The following is a 25014-nucleotide window of genomic DNA, read 5'->3' on the forward strand; positions in this document are numbered from 1 at the left end:
ATTGACAGGTGGCTACTGCCTAGCCAAGCCCACCTCCTTTCCTACAGGTTTGAAGTCAAAGTAAGAACATTTTTATATGAATATACTACACTGTAAGCGATAAGATGCCTTTAAGTAACAATGCATGAAGAGGCAGTGTGCCAAAATGTAGCCTCACATGTATATTTTATACCCGTGAACTTTGATGTAAATCATTTGGTTTATTCCGCTCGATGAAATACAAAAGTGTTCGCTCCTATAGTTCCGGAGCGAATATCCTCTTACCTTATTAAAATTGCAGGTTTTACAGCAATATGTTTGAATGGTACGTACAAATTTGTTTTAATTAAAAAAAAAAAAAAAAAATAGTTGTTCCAATTTGAATATTTGTTCCTAAAAATGTTTTGCTCTCCAGGCTCTACTCCTCAGCTGATGCGGCTTCATCAAGACCCAGTGAATCGTCCTGAAACACTGTCGCTGATTGAACCCGAGGCCCTGCCGAGCTGTCCATGAACATGTTTGGGATGTCTTGGCCAAAATAGATCTTACTGTTGGCCGCAATTGCCTGATATTTCACGAGCTGCAGGTATTCTGGGGTTAGTTTAAGCTGCACAGAGATATTGAGAAATGAAGACGATGGTTATACAGGGGGTAATGAAAGTGAGATGATGTTAAAGAAATACATGTAGGACAAGGAGACAAGTGTAAAGGGGATGGGGTAGGACAGAGGCAAATTATAGCAAAGGCAGCAATAGATGGCATATACATTTATCAATGGGGTACAGAAAATACAGCCCAAATGGAGCTTATAGTGTCATCTAGCACTAGCTCTAATTAATACCATTTTATTTTATAGTGGGACTGAGCAGAGATTATACAGTAGGCTTCTATCCGAGGACATGAAACCTTATCATTTAGCCGGAAAATATCTGTCAGGAAAAGAGCACAAGAAGCAGCAAGCTATTGGGCCTATGGGGGCTGTTTAGGCCTCAGTGTACTTGAAATGTCAGGACCTATTTTGAATCCCAGTCCGGGTCTGAAACTGGAGAGGAGAAGGTGCAGGTTAAAGGTCTTTATTGTGTGGCATGGGCTATTGAGTGATACTAATAGCTTGTGAGCCTCGTTGGTGCAGATAAAGTTTAAGAAGGAAGCACAGGCAGCAGCAGGACATGCAAAGAGAAATATAGGTATGAAGTACAATTAAATTGATGGCAGTCCGATCGTGACTGTTCAGGAATTAGGACCGAGTGTCAGTATACATACCCTGTTAGCCTCTGCTACTTTATGTGCAGTATAATACTCAGCGTCAGCTCTTGCCTTCTCTCGTGCAACAAACGCAAAATCTGCAACAAAAAGTCTCCAATAAACACAATTGCTAGTTCTGTGAGGACATTATCTCTAATACAATTAGCGATTTCTTTCCAAAGCCCACCTTCGATTTCGGAAATTTTCTTCTCAGTTTCCTTCTCCATGACTTTCTGCTTGTATTTGATCTGTGCCACCTGAGCAACTTTTTCTGCCTCTGTTGGGAAACATATAACATATATTATTGTGATTTACTGTTGTTCGGCAATACAAGCAAGTGTTCTGAAAACGGTCTTTATTGTGATATTGCTCTGCTTAGAACAGACCACAGAAACATTAGATGGCTCTTCTCTGCTCTTTAACTGAGCTTCTAAGCACTTTTGCTATCGACAGCTTAGAAGACCATCCTGAACATTTTTCCACAAATATATATGATGGGACTCATTTATAAAGACTGAGCAAATTTGCCCTTGGGAATTAACCCTTGGCAACTAATCAAATGCTTGCATTCATTGTTTAACCAGCAGCTGGCTGAAAAAAGCCAATCACTGATCGCTATGAGTTACTGCCTATGGACAAATTTGCTCAATGTTTATAAGTAAGCCCAAATCACTGATTGGTTACTATGAGTTACTGCCTATGAACAAACTTTCAGAGTAGCAGTTTATTACCACTCCTATAGGGATCTGGGCAGCAGAAAGGAAGAGTTGACTTTATTAACAATGTTTTTGCTATTCTCGATCACTCACCAATAATGGCTTTCTTCCGCTCAGTCTCGGCCTCCTTTTCCACAACCTTCTGCTTCTGGGCAGCAATGAGTAGTTTGGTTTTTTCACCTTCCCTGCAGACAAGATGTTGCAAATGAAAATCAAGAACTTTCCAGGCCCTTAAAGACATTAGAAATCCAGAACCTACATACATTTTGTAGGTTTGTTTACATAATCATTTCATCGGTAGCCAGTAACCCCTTCTTTTTCTTAATTTTTGTAAGTCTCAATATCATGTGTTACTAGATCAGTCAGTTCTAATAAAAACACAGAACAAATTTTACAAAGCTTCACAATCCTCCCTTTGGCTAATGGCTGATGGAGTGAATAGACAGCTGTAAAGGACTACTGATTTCAAAGCAATTAGATAGAGAAACACAATTCTCTTCCCAACTGATTTAGGGAGAGAATTGTGGAATTCTCTTGTACAGGCTGATACATTAGATAGCTTTAAGAAGGGGTTGGATGGCTATTTAGCAAGTGAGGGAATACAGGGTTATGGAAGATAGTTCATAGTACAAGTTGATCCAGGACTAGTCCGATTGCCATTTTGGAGTCAGGAAGGAATTTTTTCTCCCTCTAAGGCAAATTGTCGAGGCTTCAAATGGTTTTTTTTTGCCTCCCTCTGGATCAACTAGCAGTTAGGCAGATTACACACTTTACCACAGCACTCCAACATATAACCTCCTGGGAAAACCTATTTTGCACAACTGAACTGTAACTCTAATAAAAAAAAAGACCCTTTTAGTTACAAAGTTTGTACAAAGGATGCATAAGCTGACGCGCCCCGTCAAGGTAGTGTCCAAGCGTCAGTCCCATCTAAGTGAAAAAAGTATCTTTGGGGGGAGAAACACCATACCTGCTTTTCTCTTTATTTAGCATGACGCTTGGACACTGCCTTGACGGGGCGCGTCAGCTTATGCATGCTTTGTACAAACTTTGTAACTAAAAGGGTCTTTTCTATTAGAGTTACAGTTCAGTTGTGCAAAATAGGTTTTCCCAGTGGGCTATATGTTGGAGTGCTGTGGTAAATTGTGTAATTTGTACATCAAGCCTGACCACGTGCACCCAATAAGGGATGAGCTGCATTTCATTGTGTTTATTATATATATATATATATATATATATATATATATATATATATATATATAATTTTTTAAAGGTTGAACTTGATGGATGTGTGTCTCTTTTCTACCTAACGTACTCAGCTTTGAAAAGGAAACTGAAACATTCTTGCGGTGATTCATATCTTATTATTTATCTATATATCTATAGATATATAGAGAGATATATTCCATTCAAGTTTTTCTAATTCGAAACAAATTTTTCGGGTCGATACAATTAGTCCGAGCTGAGAAAATGTAATTTTATTAATAAATTTAGATTGAGTTGAGGTTGAGTTTCGAATTTATGAGAGTTTATAAAAAAAAAAACACATGAATTCGAAATTCGACCCTTGATAAATGTGCCTCCAAAAGTTGTACCCTATAACATTTAAACAGAGCTAAGCCCACAAACTGAGCCTTATTTAGAGTAACAATGAAAGAGGACATCCAATGTTAAAGGCTCTAACCGCAAGAGGAGCGATCTTGTTTAGTGATGGGCGAATTTGCGCCGTTTCGCTTCGCCGAAAAATTCGCGAATTTCGCGCGAAATGGTGAAAAATTCGCGAAACTGCGCCGGCGTCTCGTTTTTGACGCCGGCGCCCGTTTTTCGGAAAAAAAATTTTTGATGCCGGCAAATTTTTTCCGCGAATTTTCGCGGGAGTTTTGCGAATTTATTCGCTGGCGGCGAATCGCGCAAATTCGCCGCGAATTCGCGCCTGGCGAATAAATTCGCCCATCACTAATCTTGTTAGAATTCATAGATAAAATGAATGCTAACAAGGATTTCCCCACATTCTCAACTCCAGCGTGCATCTCAGATGTATGTTCCAGACAAGCAATTCTTTATGTAAAAACAGCAAGTAATTTGGTATGCGAGACTGTGATATCTTTCAGGGAACTACATTTACTTCTAAGGGCCAAGATAGTTTTGCTTGACTATGCCTTGGTTTTAGGAAGTTTTTGAAGAAGGGGTAACCCCATTGGAATTTGGGGAACAGAATGTACCTGAACATTGCAAATATCAAGCAGAGCAAAGGCATTTGCTGGTAGCCTGAACACACAGATATCATAAACCCTACACCAAGCATGTTAACATGAACATTTTTATGCTGGAAATCTCTCATCCAGAAAGTTCTGAATTACAGAGAGGCTGTCTCCCATACACTTTTTTTATCCAAAATTTTTCTCTTATAATAAAACAGTACCTTGTACATGATCCAAGTTAAATATGTTTACATGATTTTCTAGTTGACGTAAGGTATGAAGATCCGTTATCCGGAAAACCCCAGGTCCTGAGCATTCTGGATAACAGGTCCCACACCTGTATTTCAATTGGTACCCCACCCCCACTGCAGACAATGGAAACATATCAAACTGCTGGGAACAATTTAGAATTTCCTATTTTGATATCTGATAAATCTGCCTATGAATCTTCAACAAAAGGGCAAATTCCTTACATGAGCTCAAAGTTTCTGCCGATGGCTTCAGGGATTTTGGGTTTGGTAACTCTCACAGCCTTCAAAGGAAAAAAAAAAAGTTGTTATTCCACACCCCTTATATATGCAGGATTATACAAGCTCATTTTATTTGTCTCTCATGTCTCGGTTATGACAGCACCAGCACTCCAATAGATTTCACACTGGAGCGATGGTATGGCATATTGAAATTTAAGAGAATGCTTGGATATGAAATGGGTGTTATAGACCTCATAGTGCCAGGATTTTATATACAGTTGTGCTCATAAGTTTACATAGCCTGGCAGAATTTATGATTTCTTAACCATGTTTCAGAGAATATGAACGATAACACAAAAACTTTTCTTTCACTCATGGTAAGATGTTGGCTGAAGCCATTTATTGTCAAACAACTGTTTTTACTCTTTTTAAATCATAATCACTACACAAACTACCCAAATGACCCTGATCAAAATCTTACATACCCCAGTTCTTAATACTGTGTATTGCCCCCTTTAACATCAATGACAGCTTGAAGTCTTTTGTGGTAGTTGTGGATGAGGTTCTTTCTCTTCTCAGACGGTAAAGCTGCCCACTCTTCCTGGCAAAAAGCCTCCAGTTCCTGTAAATTCTTGGGCTGTCTTGCATGAACTGCACGATTGAGGTCTCCCCAGAGTGGCTTAGTGATATTGAGGTCAGGAGACTGAGATGGTCACTCCAGAACCTTCACTTTATTTTGCTGTAGCCAATGACAGGTCGACTTGGCCTTGTGTTTTGGATCATTGTCATGTTGGAATATCCAAGCGAGTCCCATGCGAAGCTTCCGGGCTGATGAGTGCAAATTTTCCTCCAGTATTTTTTGTATTTCATCTGAAGTTATTTGTGGGTTTTTTCTTGCATCCCGAACAATTTTTCTGGCAGTTGTGGCTGAAATTTTAAAGGAGAAGGAAAGCTACGGAGGCATTTTATTGCCAATAGATTAGCTGCAATAGTGCAAGCTAGAATGCTATAGAGAGATTTTTGTACTTACCGTTAAATCTTTTTCTCTTGTCCTATATTGGGGGACACAGGCACCATGGGGATGAAGATCCTGCAGCTGGAGATGGACACTATGTTGCAAAACATGACTCCTCCTCCTGCCCTGGGCTTCATCCCCTGCCTCCTCCTATTACCCTCAGTTTCAACCGAAGAAGGAGCAGAACAGCCCAAAACAGAAGAGAACAGAGCAACAATACCCACTAAAACAAGAACAACATTGATCAAAAGTATGAAATTACTTTATTATAAAATCACCAACAGGTGTGAAAAAAGAAACAGTGTCAGAATAGGGAGGGAAGGCCTGTGTCCCCCAATATAGGACAAGAGAAAAAGATTTAACGGTAAGTACAAAAATCTCTCTTTCTCTTGCCTAAATTGGGGGACACAGGCACCATGGGGATGTCCCAAAGCTCCCCTAAGGGTGGGACACTGTATATCAGGCGCCTAGCTAAAAACAGCGCTGAGCACCTTCCTCCCAAAGGCAGCGTCGGCTGAGGCGTGAGTGTGGAGCCTGTAGAAGCGAGTGAAGGTATGAAGGGACGCCCACGTGGCCGCTTACAGAGATGTTCCGCTGAAGCTTGGTGACGGAATGCCCAAGAGGTGCTGAGAGAATGTGTAGAGTGAGCCTTCACTTGGAGAAGCGGAGGTTTCCCCTTGACAGCATAAACCCTGGAGATAATGGCTCGAATCCACTTGGACAATGTCGACTTGGCCGCCTTGTGGCCCCGTTAAGGGCCGTCGGGATAATGAAGAGAGCCTCTGATTTTCTGACTTCCGCTGTGGCGTTAAGGTATTAAGAGATGGCACTGACTACGTCGAGTGTGTGGAGTTTGTTTTCGATGGGACCCTTGGGGTTTGGACCCAAGGAAGGGACCACAATGTCCTGATGCAAGTGGAACTCAGATACCACCTTAGGCAGAAAATCTGGCGTGGGTCGGAGAACAACTTTGTCCATATGGAGAACCGTGAAGGGAGAACTGCAGGACAAATCCGCCAGTTCGGAAACTCTCCTAGCGGAGGTGATGGCTAAAAGGAAGGCGACCTTCTCGGACAGTGTAGACATAGGGAGCTGTTCCAATGGTTAAAAGGGTTCCTCCTGCAGGGCGGAAAGCACCAGATTGAGGTCCCACGGAGGCACGGGGCAACGATAGGGTGGAATAAGGCGTGTAGCTCCTTGTAAGAAGGTCTTGATGTTGGGGTGTAGTGCCAGCTTTTTTTTTTTTTTTTTTTTTTTTTTTTTTTGTAGACGTATGGACAGCGCTGACACTTGCACCTGCAGAGGACTCAGGGCTAGACCTATCGCGAGTCCTCTTGTAGGAAAGAAAGAGTCTCCCGGTCTTCCGCTTGTTGTGGGACAAGGTTCCTCTGCTCGCACCAGGAGATGAAGCCTTCCAGACCCGATGGTAGATCTTAGCTGAGATGGGTTTTCGTGTGCGCAGCATGGTGGGAACTGCCTCTGGAGGGGCGCCTGAGCGCCGTAGAATCAAGGCTTCAAGAGCCACCCCGTTAAAGCCCAGGGATGAGAATTCGGGTGTACAACTGGACCTTGAGTGAGTAGGGCTGCCCGCTGCGGGAGATGGAAGGGTTCGACTGCCGCCAGGTTTGCGATGTCTGCGAACCAAGACCGTCGGGCCAGAATGGGGCCACTAGAATGGTGAGAGTTCATTCCCTCTTTATCTTCTTGAGCACTTTCGGTAGAAGGGCGAGGGGGGCAAAGGTGAAAACTCTGGAGAACTGCCATGGAATCACCAGTGCGTCTACCGCATGGGCCAGGGGGTCCAGGCTTCTGGAGACGAACTGTTGGACCGTACTGTTGTGCCTGGACGCCATGAGGTCGATCTCTGGTATCCCCCACATTTCCACTATGAGGCGGAACACCTCGTGGTGTAGGCTCCATTCCCCGTGGTCGATTGTCTCTCTGCTGAAGTAGTCCGCTATCCAATTGTCCACACCTGGGATGTGGACCGCGGAGATCGCTGGAACGTTGTTTTCTGCCCAACTTAGAATCGATTGGGCTTCCTTGAGGGCCCGGAGACTTCTGGTCCCGCCCTGATGGTTTATGTAGGCCACCGCCGTCACGTTGTCGGACTGGATCCGCACGGGCTTACCTCGGAGTAACGACGCTGTGTGTTCGAGTGAGTAGCGTAACGCTCTGAGCTCCAGGAGGTTGATGGGTAGCCTCTTTTCCTCCTGGGTCCATAGACCTTGACAGTGGTGTGGCCAATGACCCCGCCCCACCCCCGTAGACTGGCGTCCGTGGTGAGAACTGTCCAGTGTTGGGGGGGAAGGATTTTTCGCCCGTCGTGCGATGTGGGTGAAGCCACCAGTGTAGAGAGAGCTGTACCCGACTGGGAATGGCTATCTTGCGATCCAGGTTGCTGCGATCCCTGCGTTGGTGGAGCAGAATGATGTGTTGGAGAGGTCTGGTGTGAGCCTGCGCATATGGGATGGCCGGAAGGGAGGCGACTATCGTGCCCAGAGTCTGCATGGCTGTCCGAAGAGGTATGGTGTTGGGTCCCCTGAGCGACCGAATTCGGCTCTGGAGCGTCAAGGCTTTGTCCCGAGGAAGGAAGGCCTTCCCTCGTCTGGAGTCCAGTACAAAACCCAGGTACTCTGTAGATTGGGTTGGGTGGAGGTACGACGTCTTGAAATTGATCGTCCAGCCCAAGGAGGTGAGGGTCTCTAGCACTAGGGATGCGTGGCGGAGGGCTACTGGAGCGGAATGACCTTTGACGAGGAGATCGTCCCATAAGGAATGACAGTTATACCCTTGAGTCTGAGTTCCTCCAGTGCTGCCGCCATGACCTTTGTGAATGTGCGTGGAGCTGATGACAGACCGAGAGGTAGGGCGACGAACTGCCAATGCTGGCCATCCACGTAGAATCTGAGGAAGCCGTGATGAGCTGGGTGGATCGGTATATGGAGATACGCGTCCTTGATGTCGATAACGGTCATGAACTCGCCTCCATGGATGACAGTACCGACTGTATTGACTCCATTTTGAAATGGCACTTCCAAACGAATGGAATGAGATCCTTGAGATCTAAGACGGGCCTGAGGGAACCGTCCTTCTTGGGAACCATGAAAAGATTTGAATAGTAGCCTCTGCGTTCGGCCCTTGGTGGGACGGGTTGAATGGATCCCTCTAATGCGAGGTCTTGTATGACGGAGAGAAATTTGGTTTTGTCGGAGGCCTTGGTTGGCATTCTGGATACAAAAAATCTGTGGGGGGGGTTGGGTGAAGTCGATCAGCATGCCGTGTGACACCACCCGGAGGACCCACTGATCCCGAATCCTGTTGTGCCATACCTCTCGGAAGGACATGAGCTGACCTCCTAAGGGTATCCCGTCGAGAGGGGGCACACCTTCATGCCGTGTGAGACCAGTCTTGAGAGGGCATAGAGGTAGACTTGGAAGAGGACCAAGCTTGTCTTTGTGTGCCCTGAAATCGGGAGCGGAAGTTGGAGTTGGACTTGTCAGGTTGCGTCCTTGATCTTTGCCCTTGTCTGAAGGGACGAAAAAAGGGTCTCCGTTTGAAGGGTGGTCTCTTGGTTCGAGATTGAGGAAGAAGGGTGCTCTTGCCCCCTGTTGCCTGAGAAATAATCCTGTCCAGATCAGCCCCGACGGGGAGTTTTCCTTGGAAGGGTATGCTGACTAGGGAGCGTTTGGATGTTAGGTCAGCGGACCAAGATTTTTACCACAAAAATCTGCGAGCTGCTCCTGACTGAGCGGAAGCTTGCGCAACCATCCGTGCTGCGTCAAGAGCCGCGTCTCCAATGTATGTAGTGGCGTCAGCGATTTGGGAGAGCAAGTTGTCGGCAGCAGGTTCTTCGGATCCGATGTGCTGTGCCACCTGTTCGACCCAGATCTCCATGGCCTTCGCCACCCAGGCTATAGCGAAAATAGGACGGAAGGCGGAACCAGAGGCTGTGAAGGCAGATTTGCAAAAACCCTCGAGACGCTTGTCGATGGGGTCTTGAATACGGCCGCGTCGGCGACCGGAATGGAGGTAATCCTAGACAGTCTGGAGACCGTAGGATCTACTGCGGGGGGAGAAGACCAGAGGTCGATGTATTCCTTCGGGATGGATAAGTCTGGGTGAAGCGTTTGGAGAGCTGTACCCTGTGATCAGGGTGTTTCCATTGGGATTTAATAATCTCATCGAGCTGTTCGTATGCTGGAAACAAACATAAGCTCCTCTTGTGCCTTTTGAAAATGTACTTAGCAGGTTCAATAGAGGCAGTAGAGTCCTCATTGGTTAGTGTGCGGAGTACCGCTTGAATGAGGCCCTCCACCTCCCCTCAGGTTCTGGGGGTGTCTGTGTCTAGATCAGGGAGGTCCTGATCAGAGTTTTCCGCGGAATTGACCAGACCTGCGATAGACGCTCAAGAACCTTGTCCAGGGTCTCAGGTATGCGGGCCATGTTGAATGCCTGCAAGTGAGAGGGATAAAGCCCTAAGTAGATCAGGGTCAGAGCTAGCTGCCAGGGAGGCAGGCAGCGAGTCAGGTTTTCTGCAGGCCCCACACAGTGAATCAGCCGAGGCTGAATTAAATTTGAGCAGGCTAAAAAAGAAACCTGTGAGAGGGATTGAGCTGAGGACTTGTTGGTCCTGGGCTCTTCTGCCTTGTAGCCATATCGCTCCTTCACGGTAGGATGTCAGGGAGGAATGATTCCCTAATAGTATCCCTTTAGGAATACATATGTATTTATTTCTTTATTTATCTATTTATTTATTAATTTTTTTAAGGCAGGGGAAAAAGGCAGTGCAATAGAGATGGGGTGGCCTGCAGAGAGAAAAGGGAGAGATATGAAGTGACACATGGGTCCCATACTCCCACAGCATACAAGGGCATACATGCACAGAGTAGCAAACAGCATTAACACTCCCCGTGGGCACAATAAAATGAGTGACTTGCCTGGAGTGAGAAGCAAACACCCTATCCACCTTATGCAATGCACCACCACAGCACCAGTTGTGGTGTAAGGGTAGGCAGACACAGATTGGAAAGGCGTTGCAATCTGTACTGCAGTGACAATCGGGACGCGCTCCAGAGTATTCAGCAGAGGGAGAAGAGCGATGAGAGAGAGAGAGCGCAGGGTAAGGCATGTGGAGAAGGGTAGATAACAGACCTGAGCCCGCGTTGGTATCCAGAATCCCTCCGGTAATGTTGTGCGACTGGCAGAGGCGCAGGGAAAGCGCGTGTGAAGGCGTCAGAGAGAGCGTTGGAACGCAAGTGCGTGTCACGAGAGAAACAAAATGGCGCTAGGAAAGAAAAAGCGCGCCAGAAGCCAGGAGGGGGCGGAATGGAAGGGGGTGGAACGCAGATGCGTGTCACCCAAGGGAAAGGCGGATAATGGCGTCAGAAACATAACGCCAAGGCAAAGGGCCCTGTGTGCATAGCTGGATCAAGCTAGGGGGCCTAGGAGAGAGCTGGGTAAAATAAAATGAAGTAGGTACTCACCTAGGAAGCCAGCGCAGTTGTGCCCTGTGTAGATTAACCCCTGTGAAGATAAGCACACAGAAAAATATAAATATATATATATATACACTTGAAATACATATATATAAATATACATCCATGTATGCTAGTATAGACCCAGGAGGGTGTATACCGCTGCTGCAGACCTCCGTAGAGCGGGAAGACAGCGCAGGGGTGAGGAGCAAGCCTGCAGACCTCCGGAGAGCGGGAAGGCTGAAGGGCATAAAGGGTGCAGCTGGAGAGGCTCTTGAATAATTCAGTGGCCCCTGAAAGTGGCAAGATCTTAGGCCTGGGGCCCTGATCCGTGCTCCAGCCACAAGAAATCCGTGTCTTCTCCTTCTGAGGACACTAAAAGAAACTGAGGGTAATAGGAGGAGGCAGGGGATGAAGCCCAGGGCAGGAGGAGGAGTCATGTTTTGCAACATAGTGTCCATCTCCAGCTGCAGGATCTTCATCCCCATGGTGCCTGTGTCCCCCAATTTAGGCAAGAGAAATTTATTCTGTAGAATGTTTTACCATACCATACCATAGAGTAAAAAGCTCTAGAAGCTCTCTGTTTGTTAAGTATAACAGCTGTCATATTAGCTTGGTGTGACATCACTTCCTGCCTGAGTCTCTCTCTGCTCTGGGCTCAGATTACAGTAAAGAAGGGAGGGGGGGGGGAGAGGAGCAAACTGAGCATGCTCTTGCCCAGGGCAATGAAGTTTAATGGTGGCCATACACGGGCAGATAAAGCTGCCGATATCGGTCGTTTGGACCGATTTGACAGCTTATCTGCCCGTGTATGGGGGCTTCCGACGGGTCTTCCCGATCGATATCTGGCCACGATATCGATCGGGAAGGTTGGATTTTTACCCGACCGACCCGTCGGAGCCGCTTGGCGCATCGTAATTCGATCGTTCGGCCATACGGCCGAACGTTCAAATATATAGCCACACAGTTTAGTGGCATATCGGGGAAAGATCCGCTCGTTTGGCGATGTCGCCAAACGAGCGGATCTTGGAGTCTATGGCCACCTTAAGCTGAAGGCAGGAAGTCTGATACAGAAGCCCATGTGTACACAATAGAAGGAAAGAAATGCAGTGTTTCTTTTGACAGGGGACTCAGAGCAGCACTACTTTTGGGGTTTACTGGTATATTTTTATGGACCTTTCTGATAAGGCTAACTTAGTTTTAACCTTTCCTTCTCCTTTAAGTCGGTCTACCTGACCGTGGTTTGGTTTCAAAAGAACCCCTAATTTTCCACTTCGAAATTTGAGTTTGAACACTGCTGATTGGCATTCCTTTGATATTTTCTTATATCCCTTTCATGTTTTATTGAGTTCAACTACCTTTTCCCACAGATCCTTTGACAATTCTTTTGCTTTCCCCATGACTTCAGCTGGTCATAGATGCAAAGATCTGATCGTATGAATCGAAGGATTCCGCCGATTTTCAGACCGTGTGTGGAGAGTCCCGACATTTTTCATCCAGTGGAGATCGGTCGTTTTGGACAGGTTAAAAGATTTCTGTCAGCTGCCGATAATATCGCTGCATGTGTTGCCGATCGTACGATTTTCAGAGGGAGACTGTCACCAACGTTCGCACGATTGCTGTCAGAGGCAGAACATCAGCTGATCTGTTCTTCTGAATGGTTAGTGGCAGGTCGGGAGATGGGAAAGTCCGATCGTACGATGATTCGTACGATCGGATCTTTGCGTCTATGGCCAGTTTTAGAATTCAAAAAACATCAGTGCAGCACTGGATGAAAGATGCAAGGGTCTGTCAGAAGTCCGGAAAGTCACTGACCTTTTATACACACCCACTAATTACAAGCAAATAGATCACAGGTGAAGATGGTTACCTTTAATAGCCATTCTAACCCTTTTGTGTCAAGTTGTGTGCACGTTATCAGGCCAAATCACCAGGGTATGTAAACGTTTGATCAGGGTAATTTGGGTAGTTTGTGTGGTGATTATGGTTTAAAAAGAGTAAACACAGTTGTTTGACAATAAATGGCTTCAGCCAACCACTAACCATGAGTAAAAGAAAAGATTTTGTGTTATCATTCATAGTCTCTAAAAAATGGTTAGGAAATCATAAAGTCTGCCTGGGCTGTAAGCAGTCAGGACACCTAGGGATTAGTACTGTATGATGTTAATAGGATTATAAGTAAATCGCATTTGCATCCCACATCAGCATTTCTCTACAGGCAGTCTCTCCACTGAGGCAGATTTAAGTACCCAAAAAAGAGACAGCCCCAGCTTTTTACAGGCATCACAGTTCTAATGTGCAGATATATATATTAGAGCCTGATTAGAGCATTGCTGCTACACTGCATAAGCACAGTCCCAATAACAAACGATCAGTATGGAATACCAACAAGGTACCTGAATTATAATCCCAGGAGCCATCAAGTTGAGATCTTCCTGTAATGCTAGCTTCAGATTCTCATCAATCTGGTCTGGGGAAAAGGAGAATCCGATATTAGACATCTGTCACAACCACATAAACTGTAGGGTTAGGAAGGAGGATGAGAGAAAACTCTGCAGGTCCAGGGTTTATGGGTTACTGAGGAATACTCCAATTACCTACCAAATAGTTCTATGTACACTTCTTGCAGGTTATGGACACTGCAGAACTGGTTCAGTTCATGGTGGATCTTGTTGAATATCAATGCTTTATCATAGTCGGCGGTGAAGTTCTTCACTATATCATACACTAGAGGGAGAGAGAGAAGGTGCAGAACAGGTTTTGTTCTCCATGGCGTTCCAGATAATACACCCTAAACACTGGTAAAATGTATGAACTCACCGTTTCATTACAGGGGTTGTTCGCCTTTAAATTAACTTTTAGTATATTTTAGAGAGTGATAATCTGAGACAATTTGCAATTGATTTTAATATTTTATTATTTGTAGTTTTTGAGTTATTTAGCAGCTTGCAATTTCAGCAATCTGGTTGCTAGGGTCCAATACTATAACAAAGTGGAGAGTACTGGCACTCAATAGCAATTGCAAAGGGGTTACCCCCTACGTGTTTATTCAGTCAAACTGAATAAAAACGTAGGGGGTAATCCCTTTGCAATTGCTATTGAGTGTCAGTACTCTCCACTTTGTCAATACCGATTTGTGGGGATCGCCGTATCCCCCAAGGACTCGGCACCTAGCAGGATCAACGAAGGAGGGCCGGTGAGTGCAAGCGGAAATTGTGTTGGACTGTAACCAATACTATAACAACCATGCACTGATTTGAATAAGAGAGTTGAATATGAATAGGAGAAGGCCTAAATAGAACAAGAGTAATAAAAAGTATCAATAACATTAAAGTTGCAGATTTACAGAGCATTTTGTTTTTAGATGGGGACAGTGACCCCCATTCAAAAACTGGAAATAGTCAGAAGAAGAAGGCAAATAATTAAAAAAACATATAAAAAAATAATGAAGACCAACTGAAAAGTTGCTTAGAATTGGCCAATCTAGAACATACTAAAAGTTAACTTAAAGACGAACAACCTCTTTAAAAGGTATGCTTTAAAGGATGGGATCTGCCCCAACAACAGCCAGCTATACCCAAACCAATCTCACTTAGAATCCCTACTCAGTCAAGTCATGGCAGAACTAGAACTTTTAGTAACTGCTACAACCAATTGAAAGGGGTTGATTCCAGTTGACTGGCCACTTTAAAGAAGCACTTAGCTCTTTCTATGCACATCAGATACTTACCAGCACTGGAAATCAGGTAGTTGACTACTTCAATCCTGTCAAAATAGATCATGACGCCACCGCTGCAAGAGAATTTTGAAATGAGGAATTCTGTAAATGATTCAGGTTACAATAAAATAGAATTCATACTCACTATGACTTTATCTGAAATATATATACACAAACCATTATAACACTAGACATCATTTTAGGCAAATCTCATGAAAGGGGAGGAGTACCCAGCTAAAATACTCCGTTTTGTACAAAAGTGCCAGTCGGCCAAAATGAACAGCAGGTGGTGTTGATGTTTCAAATTCATTATACTGTGTTTACAGTGTAAAATATGCTGATATCTTAAAAACTAGAAAACAAATGTCAATTACAAAAGTGCTTAGGACAGCACTCTAAATAACTTAACCTTGCATTTGCTTTAAAGGGGACCCGTCACCCAAAAAAATTATTCAAAATCCTATTTTATCACATTAGTCATGCAAAATGAACTTTAATTACACAATATAAATTATTTGAATCTTGTTTCCTTCAGTCTGGGAATTCAAAATGATAGCAAGCAGGCAGGAGCCATTTTGTGGACACTGTTTTTAAGGAAAGCCTTGTATCATCTCAGAATCTTGTTTGTCCACCAGAATAGGGGACCTGATGTCCATTTCCATGCACTGGCTAAACAGTTAAATGTTAAAGAGAACGGGGATATGTGGGGAGAGCAGTGACATCTAGGAAGTGCTGAATTGAAAGTGAAAGTAATTGTCTGCCCTGCCTCTATGCCACGGGCATAGAGGAGGGGCAGACAATATTTGATTGACAGCTGAGATGTTTAAATGAGCTTACAACAGCTATGAATGTTTTAATAAAAAATAGAAATTGGATTTCATGTTTAATTTGAAAAGGACTTTTATTATACAGATTTTTGTGTCTGGGTGACGGGTCCACTTTAAAGGAGACATAGGATAAATGGAACCACCCTGATATTGTAGGCAATGATGTACAGTATATGGTGCTGGTTTTACTTTTGGCTGTAAATTAATATTATATTTAAAATTAGCCCCTTTATTGACTCCCCATAGATGTTCTCTGGTTCTTGTTTCAAATAAGGGGTGGGTGTGTCCTAATGGTCCCTGCCAGAAGCACAGTAGGAGGGGGATAGCCAATCACAGCCCTGCAGTCACACAAGCAAAAGCAGGCTTCAGTTCCCTATCATGTCAGCCTAGCTGTTGATTGGTTCCTATCCAAGAGTGCGCTGATTGCCGTCAGCTCCTCTACACAGCCTGGGAAAGGAGGCAGCAGAAAGTGGAACAGATGGGCGGGACAAGTACAGTTTTTTCAGAAATATTCAATAAAGTAACCAGAAACACTACTTTTTAAAGCACTCTCCTTTAATGCAGTGGTACGTTCTTGTTTTTTACATAATATGTCCCCTTTAAAGAAGAATTCAACTGTTTAAAAAAAAAAAACTCTGACCCCTCACACGACGTAAAGTATGGGGCATTTCCCCGGGGGGCAGCTATGCTTGGGGGGGGGGGGGTGAGGAGGGAGGGAGGTCTACATGGGTTGGGGGGTAGGGTTTTGTTTTTTTGTTTTGTTTTTTTAAAACGTCTGAATTCTCCTTTAAAAGGTTTACATTTCCTTTAATGACACCTTTGGCTTTAGGGGCAGTTTGTAAATGTCCTCGTTATGCCTGGATAATTCTGCCTGGAGGATATCAAGAAACTGAATGTACTATATAAAATTTAGAGATAATATAAAGTATAGTGAAATAAAGATTCAGCCCTTACCTGGTACCACAGGGGACATTTTTTATCTCATCTGTCTGTAGTGTACTCTGTAGGAAAAATGACGATAAAGAAATGTTTCCAAAATGATTATTAAATATTATTATTATATATAAGTAATTAGGGATGCACCAAATCCACTATTTTGGATTCGGCTAAACCCCAAATCCGTTGCGAACGTTTCGACCGAATACTGAACTGAATCCTAATTTGCATATACAAATTAGGTGTGGGCAGGGGAAAACATTTTTTACTTCCTCGTTTTGTGACAAAAAGTCACGCGATTTCCCTCTCCGCCCCTAATTTCCATATGCAAATTAGGATTCTGATTTGGTTCGGCCTGGCAGAAGTATTCGGCTGAATCCGAATCTTGCTGAAAAAGGCTGAATCCCGAATAGAATCCTGGATTCGGTGCATCCCTATAAGTAATACAGGTATAGGATCCCTTATCCGTAAACCCGATATCCAGAAAGCTCCGAATTATGGAATGGCGGTCTCCTATAGATGCTTGAGAAAGGGGCGTGACCCCGAAACGTTGCACTTCGCAATAAACACGCAAGGCAGCTTGCTTGCAATTATCCTGTGTGCCTTGGGATTCTTTCTGCTGTCTCCCATAGACTCCATTTTATCCAAATAATCCACATTTTTAAAAATGTTTTCCTTTTTCTCTGTAATAATAAATCAGTAACTTGTACTTGATCCCAACTAAGATATAATGAATCCTTGTTGGAAGCAAAACCAGCCTATTGGGTTTATTTAATGTTTAAATTAATTTCTAGAAGATTTAAGGCACGAAGAACCAAATTACGGAAAGATCCGTTATCCGGAAAACCCCAGGTTTCGAGCATTCTGGATAACAGGTCCCATACCTGTACATCCAAACATGGCCTATAAACACTGACATTTTCATTTCCGAACATATAAACCTACTTATCTAACCGACAATGCACCTGTTGGCCAAGGTATACCTACAAGTCCTGCCTTTATCAGAACACTTGCTCTGGCTTTTACATAAATAAAGCTGGGAACATGCAGGCAGATAACGTTTGTCAAGCAAGTTTGACACTGCTCCATGTGTTGGTCCCAAAAAGCGATGAATATATTATACAGCACAATATTTCCAGCACATTATCCTGAACATGGTAGTTTTTGCTTATGTTTCAGTAATAGAAATGCCTTTATTAGTTGGTATTCACCCCGCCATACCTGCATCTACTAATGCAGGAAACACAAGGCTGTAGGATTTTGACTAAAAATTGTGATTTACAGATCATAAACAAACTGTACAAAAGACAAGGTTGCCTAACTCATGGGAACAATAGAAGCAAGCAAAGCTTGTTATACAAGTCCCTGCATTCCCAGCAGATGAATAACCCATCAAAAGTACACATTTTCAAAAACACCTCCCAAAGAAAACAAGTTCCAGTGTGTCGAAGTGTTTAGGGACAAGCTTTTGCTAAACATATGGCGTCTTGTCCGGAAGTGTTACCTTAGAGAACAGACCACACAAAAGCTCATTAATACAAATCACTCATAGATGAAGGCTACAGATTGTTCAAGTGTAACAGTGTGAATCCCTGCATAGCCATACAATGCAGGAAGGGGTTATTACACAATGATACCTTGTTCAACGCCCAGGGTGGAGTTGCGTGGTCTTGTCCTTACCTGTACTGATTTGAATGATGTTATAAAAGGGAACATTAAGTGGAACCCAGGGCCACTGGTGGTAGACAGCAAGGCTCCTCCCCTACAGAAAGAAAGAAAAAGTGGTTCATGAAAGCTCAGTCTATTTTCAATATTTATTTTTCAATTAAAAACATACTGTCATGGGAAAGCACGTTTTTTCAAAACGCATAAGGTAATAGTGCTGCTCCAGCAGATTTCTGCACTGAAAATCCATTTTTCAAAACAGCAAATTGATTTTTTTTATTTAATTTTGAAATCTGACATGGGGCTAGGCATATTGTCAGTTTCCCAGGAGACACCCGTCATGTGACTTGTGCTCTCATAGACTTCAGACACTCTTTACTGCTGTACTGCAAGTTGGAGTGATATCATCCCCTCCCTTTCCCCCCTAAGCACCCTAACAACAGAACAATGGGAAGGTAACCAGATAACAGCTCTCTAACACAAGATAACAGCTGCCTGGTAGCACTCATTAGTAAATTCCAGGTCACACATTCAGTTACATTGAGGAGGAGAAACAATAGCCTGCCAGAAAACAGTTCCATAGTGCAGCACTGGCTCTTTCTGAAAGCACATGACCAGGCAAAGTGACCTGAAATGGCACCTACACACCAACATTACAACTAAATATATACATGTTGGTTCAGGAATTACATTTTATATGTTAGTAAATTATTTCCAGTGTAAACAGTATAATTTAGGAATGAAAACTACATCATAGCAATCCCTTTAAACACTCCAAAGCCTAGTGGTATTACTGACCCATACTGTATCACTATGGATTCAGAATGTATCATATGCTTGGTGCTTACCTGTAATACACCCCTACATGCCCCTCTTCTATCTTATGAATAGCCGAGAAGAGCGCAGCAGCAATAAGTGCGACTCCTAGGCCAACGATAGCTCCAGCGTGGGACATTCTCAGCTTCCTATGGAAAAGAAACACAAATTAGCCAGAGCTGTAAAAGGCATCACTATGCTGTGCTGTGGCACAATGGCACACACTACTGCATGGTACCAATTAAAAACAAAAAAAAGAATCCAGCTTTTTGACATTAGCTAATTCAGTTTGGAATATGCAGAAGGAGTGTATAAATATTATCTGAAGTGCCAAAATATTCTAAAATATATAAAATATAAAATATTAATAAAAATTAGGGATGCACCGAATCCAGGATTCGGTTTGGGATTCGGTCTTTTTCAGCAGGATTTGGATTCGGCCGAATCCTTCTGCCTGGCCGAACCCAATCTGAATTAGGGGCAGGGAGGGAAATCACATGACTTTTTGTCAGAAAACAAGGAAGTAAAAAATTGTTTCCCATTCCCACCCCTAATTTGCCTATATAAATTATGATTTGGATTCGGTTCAGTATTCGTCTGAATCTTTTGCGAAGGATTTGGGGGTCCAGCCGAATACAAAATAGTGGATTCGCCACATCCCTCATATAAATGTACTTTTTTTACACAGATATACCCGATTCCACAGACTGAAAGAATATCAGGACACTTGCCAGAACCTCAAAGTGTTCTGCAACCCCTCCCTCACCATGTTCCATTGTGAAGTAAGGGATTCTGGGACTTGAGGTCCCTCTGCTTCCCAGAGAATCTCTGCACCACCCACTATGGAAATCAGTGGGACTTCAAGTACCAGAACCCATCACTTCACACTGGAACAAGGTGAGAAAGGCAGGGATATATTACACTGTGAGCCTAAGGGGGGTAGAGAAATCATTTGTACGAGTCAAGGATAGATTATCATGCTTTCCTTCAATACGTTGAAGGAGGTAAACAAATATATTTATATCAATGTATGGAAGTTCAAATAATGTTTATGAACCTTTTCTACATAAAATCTGAAAGAGCTTAAGTCAATGGGGGGGGTATACTTTCTCTTTAACAATTAACTTGTCTACATATGGTGCAATCGATACACATACTTAGATCGTTGTGGCTGTAAAATCCCCTTAAAATAATAATAAATGAGTTTAGTTGGTAACCCGCCATTTAACACAACCTTGAAAAGCCCTTTGACACACAAGCAGAGCAGAGGCTAATGACGATGAGACAAAAGGGTGTGGCTGTATAGTGCCTGAGACCAACGCCAGGTTATTTCTTGTTAATGTGTAACTGAAAGCACAAGTTTTAGTTCATTGTTCATAACGAGGAAATTCTGATATTTCCCCGCATGTGTAATGATCCCAAAACTACACCCTTTCCAATTCAGCTGCCATGGGACGGGGCTTTCCTTTGCTTGCCCCTATCTCTGACGGCAACCTGCTCACCGCTTCAGCAAGACCCGACTCCTGTCAATTTAAAAGTGCATATAAAGGGGCTGTTTACCCGTTAAAACTTCAAGAAATAATGATTGTGCTAAATATACTTTTTTTTTTCCCCATTATATTAATTAAGTTTTTTTTACTTATTCAGTCAAACATGTTTATAATGTGTGAGGCTGATAATACCAGCATATCTATAACCCCATAACTGGCTTGTGCTTATCAGTGAGCGCAGACAGTTACAACAAAGGGAGGGAGTTGTTTGTACAGAGTTCAGAATATCTAGTAAAACAAAAGGAGGCTGAACTTGTCCGGAGCCATACATATTTAATGTTATATACCACAATGCTTATTAAAACAATATGTCAAATGATCTAAAAATAATATATAATAAACCAGCTCCCCCACCATTGTCTTTGGCTTACAGAGAAGGAGGGGGTACAAGAGGGGGAATATTCTTAGACTTGCTATCTATTTAGCACAATTTCTATGCAATTGGTCAGTTCTTAATCATGCCATGGACTTAGTAAGAGAATAACATAAAGCTGTACTTTAAGCTCGCAGTGCTAATATAAACCCCCTGCTCTGACTTCCCAGGCCCACACCAATACACCCAGAACCCACAATAAACTGTCGTCCACGCTATGAGAACTTAAAAATAAAAAGGCTCCTCCCGACCTTTATCACTGCACCTCCAGGGCACCGCTTCTGATCGATCCTAATCTTCCTTCTAGAACCACCTGCACGAGCTGCACTTACTTCCGAGTGTCGCTCCCGTTAACGTCATACCTTTCACCCTGGGTGCCGAACAAGCAGACATCTTAGTTAAGGGCGCGTTTGCCCTTTCAATGGCGGAAGTGCACATGTTGGTTTTTGCCAGCAGGTGGAACCAGAGCTCAGTTTTGGGGTTAATAAGAGGCAGTCAAGCATTGCAGGTAAGGATAACATATCCAGTGCTTGGGTTCCTCTTAGCTATTAAAATATTCTTTATAAGTCATAGTTACATATGTATTGGCTCCCTAGGTGTGTATATGCCTAGGAAAATTAGATTGTAAGCTCTTCTGGTGCGGGGATTGATGTAAGAGATGAATATCACATTTAAAAGGAAAAAAAATATATATCCAGTATATCATTTTGTAGTTAAAAATAATATAAATATATATATATATATATATATATATATATATATATATATATATATATATATATATAACAAACAAGAGAAGAGAAAGTTGTGCTCACCACTAACTTTTAAAACCATTAGGCAAGGGGTGCAATGATATATATATATATATATATATATATATATATATATATATATATATATATATATATATATACACACACATATATATATATATATATATATATATATATATATATAGGCTATTCATGCACAAAATGAATACACCTTGATTTGATAAACATATCCTGGTGTTGAGGGTCTTCTTGAAGAATTTGAATTATTTACCGTGCACCTAGGGAACACGATATCAGCAGGGTGCTGCCCTTGTGAAGATATATATATTTATAATCTCAGGAAGAACCAGCAACACCGGGTTGTTTTTTAGTAGTGAAAAATTGTATTTAGTAAGGCATGCATAGCCAACGTGACATTTCTCCCAGTAGGGACCGAGACGTCACGTTGGCTATGAATGCCTTACTAAATACAATTTTTCACTACTAAAAAACAACCCGGTGTTGCTGGTTCTTCCTGAGATTATACTAAACTTTAACCGTGCAACTGAGTGAAGTCTAGAAGCGGAGTGCCACCCATTCCACAAGTTATATATCAGACCTGGACTGGCAGTCTGTGGGTTCTGGCAAAGGCCAGAGGGGCTGCTGTAAAATGGGCCTCTCTGTAATTTGAATGCCAGGGCCTATTTTGACTCCCAGTCCAGACCTGTTATATATATAAGGATATAATAAGTCACCGGGAGTTCCATGACCATATATATATTTATACAGGTCATGCAACGCCAAGGTTACTTCTAATATCCTCAAATTTTTCAACAAGGGGTACTTTATATATTATAATACACAGGTTGTCATGTGACAAAAATGACATCATTACTCACCGTTTATAACTGATGACATCACTACTCACCGTTTATAAGGATATCATTTACAGCATATTCATGGCTTTTGTGCATTATATACAATATAATTGTTTTTTTAATGTGTGTGTATACTATATATATATATATATATATATATATATATATACACATATATATATTCCTCTAATCATACCTCCCAACTGTCCCGTTTTTCACAGGACAGTCCTGATTTTGACAGCTCAACTTGCAGTCCCGGATTTGTACTGAAATGTCCCCAACTTTGCGTAGCAATCATATATTGATTTGAATAAGAGACCGAAATATGAATAGCGGAGGCCTGATTAGAAAGATGAGTAATGAAAAAGTAGCTTTAAAGGTTCACCTTTAAGGTAAGTTTTAGTATGTTATAGAATGGCTAATTCGGAACAACTTTTCAATTGTTCTTCGCTATTTATTTTCTATAGTTTTTAAATTATTTGCCTTCTTCTTCGGACTCACCCCAGCTTTCCGATGGGGGTCACTGACCCCATCTAAAAACAAATCCTCTGTAAGGCTACAAATTTATTGTTGTTGAAGCTTTTTATTGCTCGTATTTCTATTCAGGCTTCTCCTATTCAAACTCCAGCCTCTTATTCAAATCAATACATGGTTGCTAGGGGAATTTGGACCCTAACAACCAGATTGCTGAAATAAATGGTACTGAATAAAAATCTAAATAACTCAAACATCACAAATAATAAACAATGAAAGCCAATTGCATATTGTCTCAGAATATCAACCTCTACATCATACTATAAGTGAATTCATAGGTGAACAACCCATTGTTAACTGAAGAGACACCTTCTAATTTCAGCACATGGAGTTATTTCTTGCAATTAGTAGTTTGTGGTCTGTGAGCAGACTGATGCCTTGTGTGCCTGTGTATTTTTATTTACATAGTACAAACAATGTACTTTAAAGCCTAATTACAGTGACAGGTTTAGACTAATATACATGAGAAAGGACAGACACAGCTATGTTAGAGTTTCTATGATCCTTTGTGGATTTGGTATAGTAATGGAATTCATCTGGGGAGGCTGTTAAGCATCAGATATCACTCCTGGGTGATTTATTGTTAGCATAGGGTGAATTTGGCCTTAGCCTGGAAAATACATTGTTTTGTTATTATTTTTGTTTATTTATAAAGTAGCAGGCGTTTTCCATGTCGCTGCTCTGAAATGGGATAATACAAGTTATGACATCCAAATGTAAACTGATAAGAGTGATAATATATGGTTCGTTCCAGAAGAGCTTACAATCACTTCCAAAATGGTCTTTAAAGTGACAGCACATGCATGTAGAGGATTACTTTTTCATCAAGTGTCTATGGACTTTGGTGCATGTACAATTAGGCCGTGGCCCCATGAACTTCAGTTACCCCAATCACTCCTATCATAATCCAACCCCTTTAGTAGCCTCATCTGTGATTGTGTGTTAGTTCCATCACACTGTAATTTATCCTTTAAAATGTAAGGAACTTATACTTAACAGAGAAAACATAAAAATCAGAACCCAGGATTTTGTTAATCAACCCAAACATAAAGCTCATTTGGATAAGGGGCTACAGACTTAAAGGAGTTGTTCACCTTTGAGTCAACGTTCAGTATGACTTCCCGCCGGCTAGAATGTAAATCACCGGCACTCAGATCGCTTTGTTTTCTGAAGTTGCCCGAAGTGGTCTCATGAAGAAACTTCGGATGACTTTGGAAAACAAATTGCTCCGAAGGCTTTTCGGGGAGATTAGCCGCCCGAAGAAGCGGAGATTTGTCACTGGGCTCCCCGGAATCTTAGCGTGTGTAACCACCAACATACAACTCCCACCCTCCTCCAGGGAAGACACATCTGCAAGGGCTCCCAGGGCACTGTTAAAATCTGCACCCATCCGTGCTTTACAAGTCCCCTACTGCCAACATCTCCCACACCAGCAGCATAAAAGGGACATCTGCTGCCTAAAGGAGGTAAAACTGTCTCTCTAGCACACACAGAGCCGGAGAACAAAACGGGGCCTACCTCCTCGACAGAAGCCGGGGACTCGAGTAGTAGAGGTATCCGGGACCGACCTGGGGCCTGAACTGCAGGGCAGACTGCTGAGCTGCAGGCAGACTTCTGGCCTGGTGATGTGGGGCACCTCGGTGGAGACTGTGGGCCTAGTGGCGGACAAGATGGCGGCGCAACAGTAGATTGCAACAGCCTCTCCGGATCACAAGGTGCTTTCTTTTTTTTGTGGTTTTTGTGGTTTTCTACTTTGTTTTTTGTGAAGCTATGGACATCGGAACAACTAAAGTCCAGGTCTACATCTACTGAGTGTGCACTGTTTTGTCCTGTCCCTGCACTATGCTGTCCTGTCTTGCAGG

General features: G+C 42.8%; 1 protein-coding gene across 3 annotated transcripts; it reads right to left on the bottom strand.

Moving 5' to 3' along the window:
• Positions 1–24695, bottom strand: erlin2.L (ER lipid raft associated 2 L homeolog). 3 transcript variants are annotated; one of them, NM_001094800.1, is given in 12 exon segments: positions 1–586; positions 1243–1322; positions 1412–1501; positions 2034–2125; positions 4615–4673; positions 13500–13573; positions 13705–13830; positions 14834–14895; positions 16603–16649; positions 18265–18346; positions 19098–19214; positions 21240–21327. In NM_001094800.1, coding segments are annotated over 11 exon segments (1008 nt in total). In that variant the 5' UTR covers positions 19205–19214; positions 21240–21327; the 3' UTR covers positions 1–397.
• Between the last annotated feature and the right edge of the window lie 319 nt (positions 24696–25014).

Source organism: Xenopus laevis, chromosome 3L (assembly GCF_017654675.1).
Source record: "Xenopus laevis strain J_2021 chromosome 3L, Xenopus_laevis_v10.1, whole genome shotgun sequence".
In the NCBI taxonomy this organism is placed as follows: domain Eukaryota; kingdom Metazoa; phylum Chordata; class Amphibia; order Anura; family Pipidae; genus Xenopus; species Xenopus laevis.